This window comes from Pantherophis guttatus, chromosome 2 (genome assembly GCF_059756535.1).
Source record: "Pantherophis guttatus breed Tessera chromosome 2, ASM5975653v1, whole genome shotgun sequence".
NCBI lineage: Eukaryota > Metazoa > Chordata > Lepidosauria > Squamata > Colubridae > Pantherophis > Pantherophis guttatus.
In genome coordinates, this window is record NC_142064.1 from 221,305,819 (window position 1) to 221,319,774 (window position 13,956).

Consider the following 13,956-nt stretch of genomic DNA (forward strand, 5'->3'; position numbering starts at 1 on the left):
TAGCAGAGTGATGGCATTCAGGAAAAAACTGTTCTTGTGTCTAGTTGTTCAGGTGTGCAGCGCTCTATAGCATCGGTTTGAGGGTAGGAGTTGAAATAGTTTATGTCCAGGATGTGAGGGGTCTATAAATATTTTCACAGCCCTCTTTTAACTCTTGCAGTATAGAGGTCCTCAATGGAAGGCAGATTAGTAGCAATTGTTTTTTCTGCAGTTCTAATTATCCTCTGAAGTCTGTGTCTGTCTTGTTGGGTTGCAGAGCCAAACCAGACAGTTATAGAGGTGCAGATGACAGACTCAATAATTCCTCTATAGAACTGTATCAGCAGCTCCTTGGGCAGTTGGAGCTTTCTGAGTTGGCGCAGAAAGAACATTCTTTGTTGTGCTTTTTTGATGACGTTTTTGATGTTAACTGTCCATTTTAGATCTTGTGATATGGTAAAACCTAGAAATTTGAAGGTCTCTACTATTGCTACTGTGTTATCTAGTATTGTAAGCGGTGGTAGTATGGGAGGGTTTCTCCTAAAGTCCAACACCATTTCTACATTTTTGAGTGTGTTCCTTCCAGATTGTTCCGGTCGCACCACGAGGCTAGTTGTTCAACCTCCCGTCTGTATGCGGATTCATCATTGTCTCGAATGAGACCAATCACTGTTGTGTCATCTGCGAACTTCAGTAGTTTAACAGATGGATCGTTAGAGATGCAGTCATTGGTGTACAGAAAGAAGAGAAGTGGGGAGAGCACACAGCCTTGGGGGGGGGGCTGTGCTAATTGTACAGTATCTGATGCGATTCTGCTTAGCTTCACCTGTTGCTTCCTGTTTGTTAGAAAGCTTATGATCTACTTACAAGTGTGTTCAGGTACCTATAACTGGTTTAGCTTAGTTAGAAGTGTGTCTGGGATGATGGTATTGAATGCTGAACTAAAGTCTACAAAGAGGACCCTTGCGTAGGTCTTTGGAGATTCAAGATGTTGTAGGATGTAATGCAGAGCCGTATTAACAGCATCATCTGTTGATCTATTTGCTTGGTATGCAAATTGCAAGGGATCTAACAACAGATCCATGATGGTTTTCAAGTGGGACAGCACTAGCCTTTCAAAGGTTTTCATGACTACAGATGTTAGAGCAACTGGTCTGTAGTCATTTAGTTCCTTGATGGTGGGCTTCTTCGGCACTTGGATGATAATAGAGCGTTTGAAGCAAGAAGGAACATAGCACATCTCTAGTGATTTATTGAAGATATGGGTGAAGATGGGAGCCAATTGGTCAGCACAGACTTTTAAGCAAGAAGGAGTTATCTTGTCTGAGCCTGGAGCTTTTCCTGGCTTTTGTCTGTGAAATAGGTCTTGCACTTCCTTTTCTGTGATCACTAGGGGTTGTGAACCCAATGTGATGGGGTCAGTTGTAGGAGGCTTGTCTGCTGTTGGTGTGTCTGAGATGGGAGTTATGGAGATAGGTGGCTGTAGTTTCCTTCCAAACCTGCAGTCAAACATGTTCAGGTCATCTGCCAGTTGCTGATTTTCTTCAGCCTGGGAAGGAGGTTTGCCATAGCTGGTGATATTTTTAAGAGTTTTCCACATATTTGCTGTTTCATTTCTTGAGAACTGATTCTTTAGCTTTTCAGACTAGCTTCTTTTTGCTGCTCTGATCTACCTTGTTAGTACATTTCTGGCCTGATTGTACAGCATTTTATCACCTTTTCTGTAGGCTTCCTCTTTGGAACGAGGTAGCTGCTTAAGTTTATCTGTGAACCAAGGTTTGTTGTTACTGTATATTCGCAAGTTCCTGATGGGTACACATAGGTCTTCACAGAAGCTGACATGATGTTACAGTCTCTGTGAGTTCATATAAGTCTGCAGAGGTACTTTCAAAAACATTCCAATCAGTGCAGTCAAGGCAGGCCTGTAGCTTTAATTTTGCCTCTTCCGTCCAGGTCTTCACTGATTTAATTGTTGGTTTTGTGGTTTTAAGTCTTTGCCTGTAAGCAGGTACAAGGTGAATCATGCAATGATCAGTGTCCCACAGCTGCTCGTGGTAAGAACCGATAAGCATCTTTTAGTGTTGTGTAGCAATGGTCTAAAGTATTCGTGCCTCTAGTGGGACAATTGACATGCTGAAAGTATTTGGTAGCTCTTTCCTTAAGTTTGCCTTGTTTAGATCTCCCAAAATAATGGCCAGTGAATTGGGGTATTTGGCTTCAGCCTCCATAATTTGGTCGGCTAGAGTTCGTAATGCCTTGTTTACACAGGCTTGTGGTGGGATATAAACAGCAATTAGAAGAAATGAGGAAAATTCACGAGGTGAATAGTATGGTTTGCAGTTGATAATTAATCTAGGTTTTCGTCACAGAATTTATATATTATAGTTATATCCTGAGACAAGCTGTTGTTGATATATAAGCATAACCCTCCTTCTTTTTATCAGATGTTTCTGCAATTCTGTCTGATCATTGAATCTAAAATCTTGGGATATGCAGGCTGCTATCTTCAATTGATTCATTTAACCAGGTTTCAGAGAAGCATAGGGCTGCTGAATTATAAAAGTTAGAATTGTATCTGTTTAAAAAGAGTATTTCATCCATGTTATTAGCAAGTGAACGTACGTTGGTTAGGAAAATTGAAGGTAGAGGAGTTTTATTTCTCCTATTCCTTAATCTGTTTAAAATTCCCACCCTTTTACCTCTCTTTCTGTGTTTCCTCCGTTTGGTTTTTTTGGTAATCCATGGCTTAGGGAAAATTGCTTCTTCCTGTGTTAAAATCTCCTCAGCATTTGTAAAGAGGGTATGTGTGTGTGTGAGATCACAGAAAGCTGCTACTTAAAGAAACTTGCTTAATTTTTAGAAGATTGTCTTGTGAGTAAGAAATCCGTAGTGAGTTGCAGGGAATAATTAAAAATAAAGAAACCATTAGAGAGCATTTCACTGAGGCAGCCTTCGGCAGCACCATCTTGGATCCATTTTATTAAACAGTTTAATAAAATGGTTATCATCAAGGTGACTCAATGGCAAATGTATTTATATACCCAAAGTCTGCCAGAATAAATACATTTTGGCAAAAAGATAATGGAAAGAGGGCTACTCAGTTTGTCAGAAATTTGAGTCCAAAGTCTCAGACTAAGTATCAAGTTCCTTCTACTGTGTTTCCATCAAATGCCTTCTAAAAGAAATTGAAGTCTCTCCGGTTGAGTGAATCAACAGACTGTCATATTCTAAAGAGCCAGATACTCAAATATTGTATTGCTTATAGTCATAAAACACTTTAAATATTGTTTTGGTTAAAAACAGCAAGAGAAATCCACAAAATAAACCTAATAAATAAAATTTATTTTTACATAAATGTATCCACATAAAAATACCATGTCAATATATATTAATATATGCATAATTACTACGTGCAGTAAATGTGTCATTCTGAAGTTCACCGTGGCTTTTTCTTAATTCTCACTCAGCATTTTGGCATGTTTGCAAATATTTTAATGAAGGGTAGCAATCTTTCTTCTTTTATGACTCATGATGAATGTTTACTGAAACATTCACAAACGCTCAATAAATTATATGCTATGCTTCACTTTTTGGGAAATACAGTATAACTTCTTTTAGTAGTCCTTACTTTTACATTATATGTGGGAACTAGCTTTACACTTATAGAGAGCTAAAGAAGTTTCTTGGATAAGAAGCGAAACGTCTTCAAAAAAACCCAAGAAAGTTCAGTTGCCTTGTGAAAAAGCACCTTTGGGATAGCTTTATATTTCTTTAAAATATTGTTTTAAGTTTTGTAGTTCTTTAAAAGTAGATTTTAAAAAAAAACTACTTGTAAGATTTAAGGAATATTACTGAAAAACTTTCAGCCCAAACTTCATAGGTCCATTAATATTTTTAGAGATCACTAAAGTATGATTGTGGAATTGTAATAAAATGGTATCAAATGTGTTCTGATTTGTGTTGGTAATCCAGGAGACCTGGATATAATCCTGCTTTAGGCATGAATCTAGATGTGCTTTTGCCTCTGGGCCCTTACAAGGCAGTGACAAACCACTTCTGAAAATCTTGCCAAAAAAACTGTATGAACTTGTTAATGTAATTGCCAGGAGTTAAGATTGATTGAAAGGCACAAATATAGTGTAAGTATAAATGAAAGAGAGCTTAATGCTAACTTCAACATATTTCCATTCTGTATTGCAAAACTGCAACCTGAATATTACAATAGAAATGGAATAGAAAGATCAGCGTTCTCTCTCTCCTTCTCCCTCTCTCTCTCATTTTATTGCGGTTTCCTTCCTTTTTGAAGGGCTAGCTAGTGCCAATATGGGATGCTGCAAGGTTTGGAATAGCTCCTAGCTATTCAACAACACATAAAACTACAAGTGAGGTCATTTGTTGACATGAGAAAGGTGTCCAATATAGCAATAGCACTTAAACTTATATACTGCTTCACAGTGCTTTACAACACTCTCTAAGCGGTTTACAGTGTTAGCGTATTGCCCCCAGCAGTCTGGTTCCTCATTTTACTGACTTCAGAAAGATAGAAGGCTGAGTTAACCTTGAGTCGGTCAGGATAGAAGGAATGAAACTCCTGGCAATGTGAGCAGAGTTGGCCTGCAATATTACATTCTCACCTAGTTGACATCTCTGCTGTAGACCAAACAGGTGAGATGATGAAGCTCCTGGCCCAAGGTCTTGAACTTTTAGGATCAGGATAATGACCAGACACTCAAGACACCTATCCGGCTGCCCATATAATTAGCCATAACTCTGAATGGCTCACAGCAATAGTGACGAGAGCAATAAAAAAAATATTATCCCAACTGCCCCAACTCCTGATGTCCTAAATGAACTCCCCAGTTCATAAAAATACTAGACATTCCCCAAAAGATAAAAATCACTGTCACTGGGATCCAGCCTCATCCTCACAATAGTTGATTTACAGATTTTGAAACCAAATAAGTTTTTTCTAGAGCTCTGGATGAGGTCATGCTCCTCCAAATGGAAGTGGTTCACAAACTGGTGTTCTCACAACTACATCCTGTTGTGTCCTTTTTTGGAGCAAGAGGCATTGCACACAATCATGTCATTTTGTGATTAGTCTATTGCAACTCTTTCTACATGGAGCTGCCCTTGAAGACTATTTGGAAGCTTAGACTGATATAGCAGTGGAAGCCCAGGAAGTTATGAGTGCATTTAAATTCACCCATTTAAATTCACCCATGTAAAAGTTTTTTTTCTCTGAGAGCTATTTTATTCCATATACAGTATTCACTAAAATCATTATAAACTAAAGTCCCTTGCATTTAATTAGAAACAGAAGAAGCTTTTAGATATTAAATTTTCATTGTATGTTGTTTTATTTCAAACAATTTCAATTTATTAGCAATTATGTTTTGTAGTAACAGCTGTAAAAAGATTTTATCCCAAGGAGGTAATAACAATGGATAAAGAAGTACACAATTTTTTATTGTTACTCTTGTTGTGAAGCTAATGTTTGAAGAAATACATGCTTACAAAAACAATCTAGCATAAAAACATAAGCAATTCAAAATTAATTTTTATGACTTTTTATTCTGGTTAATTTCTAAATTATGGAAACATAAAAATAAATTCACCCTAATATCAGCTATTACCAAAGGCTTATATTTTTGTACATAAACATGAAAATCACTACATTTACTTAAGTATTGACCCATGTTGATGTTTCTTACATATTTCAATTTAATTCATACAAGAATTTAGAAAATATCTCCATATCTGTAAAGTCTTAAAAAATACACAGTGAATTATGTTACAATATTAAAAAAAAATTTGCATCTAAAACAATACTAAAATAATCATAATCTAACCTCTAAAATGTATATTAACATTTTTGGCTTTCAAGAGGCTTTCCTGTTGTCTGAATGGACAGAAATACTGAACTATGGTGGTTTGAATCCAGAGCTTCATTAGAACCTTGTTCAAAGGATGGTCAGTTTTCTCCTGCAACACAGGACAACTATGGCACTGCCTGGTCTACTAAGCAAATAGTGTGAGAGGATGCAGAACAAAAGGAAGTCAACAAAAAATTACTTCAACCTCTTCTTTAAGTGGGGCTAGATTTAAATTCCTTTATGAATGGAAGGGGCCCTTCTATTTGCACAAGGATATTGGATTACTTATATATTTCTTTACTTTTTGTTTCCTAAATTCTTATTTTTTCTTATTTTTTTCTTATTTTTATGTTTTTAATTATGTTAAATTATAAAATATAATTAAACCAATAAGAAGTAATTAGTAAATAAATTTCAGTGAATAGTATTAGAACAAATAAGGGATCACAAGCTGGTTATAACCAGTTTTTTTCATTCTCTTGAGTTGGAAAATGATTTGAAAAAGAGAAGAGAATTCTGAAGCTGGCAGAAATAAAAAAAATGATGGCATGCAATATTGAGGCATTTCTTGATTTGCATGACTACTTAAAACATGCAAGTGAAACATTAAAAATATGCCAAAGATATCCCTGAGAAGTATTGCAAATATGACATCAATAAAGGAAATTTACCTATTCTGGTAAAGAGACAGCTGAGAGTAAGTGGAGGGAAGTGCTGATTTAGAAAAGTGGTAATTTTAGTGGTAATCTAATTACCACATTAGGTTAGTTGAAAAATCACTGATATGATTTTAGGATTGCTAATTCCTAAAATTGACAGTATTTTATCAAAATGTATTATGAATATAACTTGATATTACAAAAATCAAGGTATTTGATCACAGTATATTAATTAAATAAAACCCAAATTGTGAAGATAAGATTTGAGTACAAACCCAAAAAACCACTGGAAACCCAAAAAATATAGATGGGTCACTATAACATTTATCTATATGGTGCCCTGAGGAAATACCGGATTTCAACTTTCATAACGCTTAAGCAGCATGAGTAAAGCAAGGCCACTTCAGATCCCCAAGGAATATAAAAGATACAGGAATTCTTTCCTTGATTAAATTTTATTTTTGGAAAATCCTGATAGGAATTCTTTTCTAGTACAAATAGAAAAATATAGCATTTGGGGATGAAACTATGGTCTTAACTGTATCTGTGTCCCTAGTTCTAATAGTTATTATTCTAACTGATCATCCATCCTCTCTAAACTTTTCAGTATGTGTTTTGCTATTTGAGGAATTTACCACATATGTTCCTTACTTTAAAAAAAAAATTATTTTAAGGAAATCCTCCAGAACTTTTGTATGGACTTTCAAGTAATCAGGATACACTAGCAACATTTTCAAGTGGTCAGCAAATATACAGAAGGGACAGTGCAAAGTTTAAAAATAGCTCTCATGATTATCATATGTATATTATTGTTTATGGAAAAATTATTTCCCCACATTAAACTATTTAAGAAAGTTTAAATTCCTTTCTGGAATAATTTTGATTTTTTAAAAAATAGTTTAAAATGTAGTAAAATTGCTGCTATGAAAAATGACTCAATTTAAGCTAAAAAAGTGAGAATAAATTGGGGAAAGATCTTAATGCTCATCTACCAGACTTGCCCCTTAATAATGTTATATAATGGCTGAAAAACAATTGCATTATCTACATGAAAATGGCTACTTGCTAATGTTGAGGCATATTTTTTTAAAAAAAGCAAATGTATCTACTTATGTATCTTTTAAAATTATTAAACAACCTGGACAAATAACAGTGTAAGGTAAATGAATTAAGAACAATATCCTCAACAAAGCCAGGACAACAGTTTAAAGTAAATACAACTCTGGTCACAACTTTTGATTTCAAAAATAGGGGCTAGAGAAGGGTTGGTATGATCCTAAGAATACGTTATCATTCTTATAAACAAATATATCAATTATTTATATTCTTAACCTTGATTTAATTGCTCAACTAAACTTTAATATTTTAGCTTCTAAAATTAAAAACATTTAAAGATGCTTAAACAATGAAATATTAATATTAGAGTGAATTTAGCAGACAACTAGGAAACACAATTGAGTTTAAATTAAAACTATTTTTAAATTGGAATGGCAAACTTGCCATTAATATAAATTTGCTCACAAGTAACATAAGACACAAAACATTTTTTTTAAACTTTCTATTTAAACATGCTAGGCTGGGTAAGCAAAATTCAACGACGATTTCTGTTTTAGTAAAGCCTATTTTTATACGTCTCATCTTTGGTATTTTAACATTATGAATCCTGCTTTCCATTCTCCAAATATTACTGAACATTATATTATGATGTCCAGTTGCTTCAGCATTTACAACCAGGAACCTGATATAATGCACAAAGCATCGAAGGATTAAACATTACTTGCTTCCTGCCGTTAAATAGGCTGTTACACTAAATTGTAATCAGTCTCATTTTAAACTTACTTTCAAACCATATTTTTATGACAATTTAAGTGTTAATCAGAATACCAATTTTAGATGGAAAGGCAGCATAGCTAAGTATAACTAAGCACTCACAGTATCTTTCCTCTTGGATATAATAGAAGTAAGGATGTAAAATAGAATTAAATACTTGTAAAGAGTCACGGCTCACTCTTATAGAATGAAATCATAGTATGGAATTCAAAGATTTGGTAATTTCCAAAAACTATATTTCATATTAGAAAGTAGATGGATTTTAACTCTTGTTAATACAACATCTCCCTTAAATCCAAATCGATAGTAATATCTATCTTCCCAATCTTGAAAGTTTTATTATCAAAACATAAAACTATTTACATAAAAACAAAGTATAAAACAAAATATACTGGCCATGAACTACCCTAGGAAGCAAATCCTCCAGGAAAGTATATTTTCTTCCAAACAAGTCAAATGACTGCAATGAAGAGAGATTAATGTATAAACAGATGCTGTTGATAAAGTGGCAATGCATAACAATATTTCAATCCATTATAAAGGTGCAATTGCCTGTAGTTCTTCCGTGTGGATACAGCAATGAAGTTCTGCTTTACATATTCCAGGCACGAGGGATTTGGTGGCAGCAAGCAAAGGTGGTTCATCTTCTCCTAGGAAGAAAGATGTTGAAAAGGTCTTGTTAGTTAATTGGTTTATCTACAAATCAAAGACTTATTTATTCACATTCTAACACTTCTATGCCATTCTACTCTCAACTGCTGCTTACACCATGTATAATATATTCAACTTATACTACCACTTATTTTGTTACATATAAAACAAGCCTTAAAACAATACAATAAAAATAGCAGCTTCTATTAGCAGTGAGCCATGGTGGCGCAATGGTTAGAATGCAGAATGGCAGGCTAACTCTGCCCACAGCCAGGAGTTCGATTTTGACAACCTCAAGGTTGACTCAGCCTTCCGTCCTTCTGAGGTCAATAAAATGAAGACTCAGATTGTTGGGGGCAAATGCTAATGTTGTAAATACTATGTTGTACTATGTGGTATTTCCCAACCCTGCAGCCTAGATTTGGGGAACACACGGGGGCAGGTTTTACTTACCTTTGCTACCGATTAGCTCGCTTCGCTTGCGCGCACACCACTTCTGCACATGCGCAGAAGCTTCTGCGCATGCACAGTTCATATTTGATGACATCCAGGCAGGTGGGCAGAGCCTCCTGCCACTGCTGCTACAGGTTCGCCTGAATCGGGGCGAACTGGTAGCAACGCACCACTGGGAACACCTGATGAGCTGTGGATGGGAGGCTAAAACCTGATCAGATCACAGGAACTATTGGAACAAAACAGCTTAAGAGAAAGTATTCTTGATGGCATGGATTTTGAGAAGCACAAGCTTCCTCTTATTGAAAAGCTTTGCCCACAGATCATGGAACCATGTTGGGTGATGCTGGAGAAAAGTCATGAAGTTATTGAAACAAGGTAGAACTATCAAAGCAGGGGAAAATACTTTTCAGATCCAGGTTATACATCATAACCAGAGGTGGATTTCAGCAGATTCTGACCAGTTCTGGAGAACCAGTAGCGGAAATTTTGAGTAGTTCGGAGAACCGATAGTAAAAATTCTGACTGGCCCCGCCCCCATCTATTCTCTGCCTCCCAAGTCCCAGCTGATTGGGAGGAAATGGAGATTTTACAGTATCCTTCCCCTGCCATGCCCACCAAGTCATGCCACGCCCTCCAAGCCACACCCACAGAACTGGTAGTAAAAAAATTTGAAACCCACCACTGGTCATAACTATTTGTTTTTATTGCTTTACAGGAGTATTTTCAGTTCTCCTACATTGTTTCCCCAAAAATAAGAACCTGTTTTATATTTTTTTGAACCCTGAAATAAGCGCTTGGCCTTACTGCCATGCACTCAAAAGCCTGATTGGGCTGATTATCAGGGTATGTCTTACTTTGGGGAAAACAGGGTATATAACAACAATTTTGAAATATTTACAGATATAAGGGAAATCTCAGAAGTTACAAGATTTTACATACTGTATGCCATTCTGTCTTCTCCCTTACAACAATTTAATCTAAGCATAGAACTAATTGAAGCTGACCCAGTGCAGTGTTTTATGAGAAGATGGCTTCCAATTCCCTGTGATCAAGCTAAAGCTACACTGGAAGTGGGCACCATCATCAGAATCAAAAGCAATGGTGGTTTGTCAAAATCTACTGACTTTGATATTATTCAGGTCTTAACATACAGACTGTAAAACCCATCAACTTTATCATTTTGTAAAATTTAAAATCTTAACATGCAATTCTAGATTGCAACTTTTTCTTTTTCTCTCTTACCCAATCCTGATGAGGAAGAGACACTCTCTGTAATGGAAGATGTTTCAGTTTGATCTGTTAAGAGTCCATCCATTAAAGGTAGTGACAGTTCAGATGAAGGAACAGAGGAATCATAAATTCCCGAATCTCGGGGCATGTCTGGCAGATTGGCAGCTTTGACAACATGCAGCAATGGCTGAAGAATAGAGCTAGTGTTCTGAATGTCCTGAGATTCTCTATCCAGCCCAAGGTTCAAATGCTGGGTCACACAGAGAGAGTCTGAATGCAAAGGAGGAGGAACATTTGCATCTACTTTTAGATAAAAATCTCCATCAGTCACTTGTTTATTGACTAAGTCATTTAATACCAAGCCAGACTCAAAAGTTTCTATCACTGGATCCGGACAATGTAAAGGTGTTGGGAAGAATGACGCAAACTGCTTCTCAAACCAGTCAGGCTCCTGGTCTATATACTGATGCATGTTGCAAATGGCTACATAGAGCGATCGTCCAGACTTACTCCTGAAATAATTTCTTTTGCTAATATGTACAGGATACAATTCTGAATCATGAAAGCTAAGATCTTTGGATTTTAAATGAGCATAAAACTGAGGCAGGTTATCCATAAGCTTGTATTTTGTGGTTAAATCTAGTACTCCAGGAATGTCACCTTCACAGGAATAATCAAAGTAAACAGCAATGAACTTGCAGAGGTCACGTGAATTTTGCTTTGCATGACGTAGCTGCTCTGCTATGGTAGCTATGGCAACCAGAAAGAGTTCTCCTTTCCCAGTATCCTTTTCCCTGGATCTCTTGTGCTTCCAGCTCCTTTTCTCCACAAAATATTTCATTCCTTTTGAACATACAACGATGATATATTGGGATTCATTGATTTTCCGATGAAGCCACTCTTTCTGACCTTCTTTAGAGTTTTTCAGATCTTCCCATAAATCTAAAGAAACCTAGTAAAGAAGATTATAGCCTTTGTGTAATGCTTTGACTTTCAACACCCAGCCTATTTCATGAATATGCATTTATGGGCTGGCATTTATTACAGGAGTGCTTCAATGAGCACTTACATGGGAGACTTTTTTTAAAAAGCAGAATGTGTATGTGTTTTGACACGTAATAATACACACACACACACACACACACATACTATAGAGATAATGCACATTACACACATGCAGAGGGGAGAAGGGAGGGGGAGGAGGAGGAGAGAGAGAGAAGAGTTGGAATTACAAATTAAGGGTGACATCCACATAATAGCTGATGGGGAATTCTCTTGGTGCTATAAGTTGATAATGTGAACTCTGCTCTGGGACAGCCAGAGTAATATAGCAGTCAAGAACTGGAGTGACCCTAGGTCATGTCTTCGTTCAACTGTGGACTTCATTGGGAGCTTTAAGCCAATCATGCTGTCTCACTCAGAATTTAAGAGTGCTGTTGTTCTGAGATTAAAATAAGGGGTCACCTTCATATGCCCTATGCTCCCACAGAAAACCCATATGATGTATGCCAAATATTTATTGCATCTACTATATATGTTACAGGATCTGAGGGGTCCTTGGTGCTCTTTGATTGGTTGTTTTCTTGCAAATGTTCCATTACTCAAACTATGTAACACCATCAGAGCTAGTAGGGAGTGGGGTTTGCTCTCAATTGATATTCTAGTGGCTTGCCTTGGCAGGGGGTCCATATGGCTTCTTATAGTATGAAGGAACTCATAATAGATAAACTCTTTTGTTAAAATCACAGAATCATAACATTACATATGAATAATAATGTTACCTATATATAGTTAGGCTACCTATACATAAAAAGAGTGGTAAGTTAAGAGTGTATCAAATTAAAATAAAATGTAAAGGAGACAAAATCAGTTCTTAAAAGCATAATTTAAATGAAATACTTGGCAAGATAACTGCCTGTTAATCACCCCAAATAGTGTAATTACAGGGTTTGCATTTGTTTTTTTAATCAATTAAACAAAATTTCACACTAATTTTTGCATCTTCAGAATTGTTTTGGATTTTGTGTGTGTGTATAAATATGTACATTATATATATAATATACATACACCCAAAGTTACGTCTATAATTGATTCTGACACTAGAACAGTTTTTCCACTCTTGAACATTCTAGCAGTACTTAGTCCTTATCATTATTATAATTTCCAGCTAGCACAGCAAACTAATTTGTGTCCAACATAATCTGGACAGCATCCCATAAGGAAAGATTGGATTAGGATTATTTGTAATAGTTTTATTGCTAATGATGAGCAATAGGTAAATATAATCATGCAAGTAATTTCAATTATATGTTCAGTAGTTCTACGCTAAATTTCTATATTTTCTAAATGCAAACAGCTTTAACAATGAGGCAGTCTTTGTTAATTTATGAGGTGCTTTATCAGCAAAAATATGTTTCACATTTGTACAAATTTTCTGATACATAAATGGATCTCCATGGGGTCAAGCACTTCGCATTTTCTTCTGTATCAAGGATGACTGGCTGGAGCTGTCCCCCATAATGAAGTGAACTTTTAAAAGAAGCTCCAAATGAACTGATGGAAAGAGGGATATGTTAACCTACAGTTCCAGAATCAAGGCATTTGAAAAACCCAGCTGAGCTTTTCTTCTGGGCCATACTAGAATATTCTCATTTTTTTTCCTAGAACATTAGGCACATCCTTGTTGCAAACATCTATCTGAAAAGTAACTAGTCCAAACAAAATAAGCAATACTCAAAGCTGACCACTAGAGGTCAGACATGCAATAAATATCAGACAAAAATAAAAAAGTAAATAGAACGTTAAGTTTTGTGTTCATTTCAATTCAATTGATGCCTTAAAGAAATGTGTTTAATATAGCACAAAGAAGACTTCAAGAAAATGCAAGCAGGGCCAATTTACCTCGCAACCACAAAAGTCCTGAAGGAAAAAGGCAAAACACTGGATGACATTAATGTGCTTCTGGCAATCTTTATTGGAATAGCAGAGGAAGACTTTAGGGCGAGGCTGCTGCCTTTCCACATGGAGAGATGCAGAGTAGGTAGAAGATTCAGAACTCTCCTCATCTAAATGGGAATAGATATTTTCTAAATTGAAACAAAAAAATTAACGGTGAAGCATTTTACTATCTACACATGGAGAAGAACTGCAATACTTTCCCCTTTCAAGCTTGGAAGATTCGAACTCTTGTTTTTTTCTTCTCCTAATTCCAAAAAACAGTCTGGTTTCTACATATATTGACCTGAGGGTTTTTTTTCCCCATCTAGGTGAGGCTA

The 13,956-nt window shown here is 35.9% G+C and overlaps 1 protein-coding gene across 2 annotated transcripts in view; it reads right to left on the reverse strand.

The window, feature by feature from the left end:
• Positions 1 to 5,315: 5,315 nt before the first annotated feature.
• IL17RD (interleukin 17 receptor D) overlaps positions 5,316 to 13,956 on the reverse strand; it is a 63,898-nt gene continuing 55,257 nt past the window's right edge. The window contains exons 11-13 of one of the 2 annotated variants that reach the window (XM_034436694.3): positions 13,583 to 13,746; positions 10,694 to 11,633; positions 5,316 to 8,994 (exon numbers count right to left, since the gene is read on the reverse strand). In XM_034436694.3, coding sequence (XP_034292585.2) covers positions 8,879 to 8,994; positions 10,694 to 11,633; positions 13,583 to 13,746 — 1,220 coding nt within the window. In that variant the 3' untranslated portion in view covers positions 5,316 to 8,878. Of the gene's footprint in view, positions 8,995 to 10,693; positions 11,634 to 13,582; positions 13,768 to 13,956 lie in introns of both variants that reach the window. The other variant, XM_034436688.3, reaches the window with a different exon arrangement.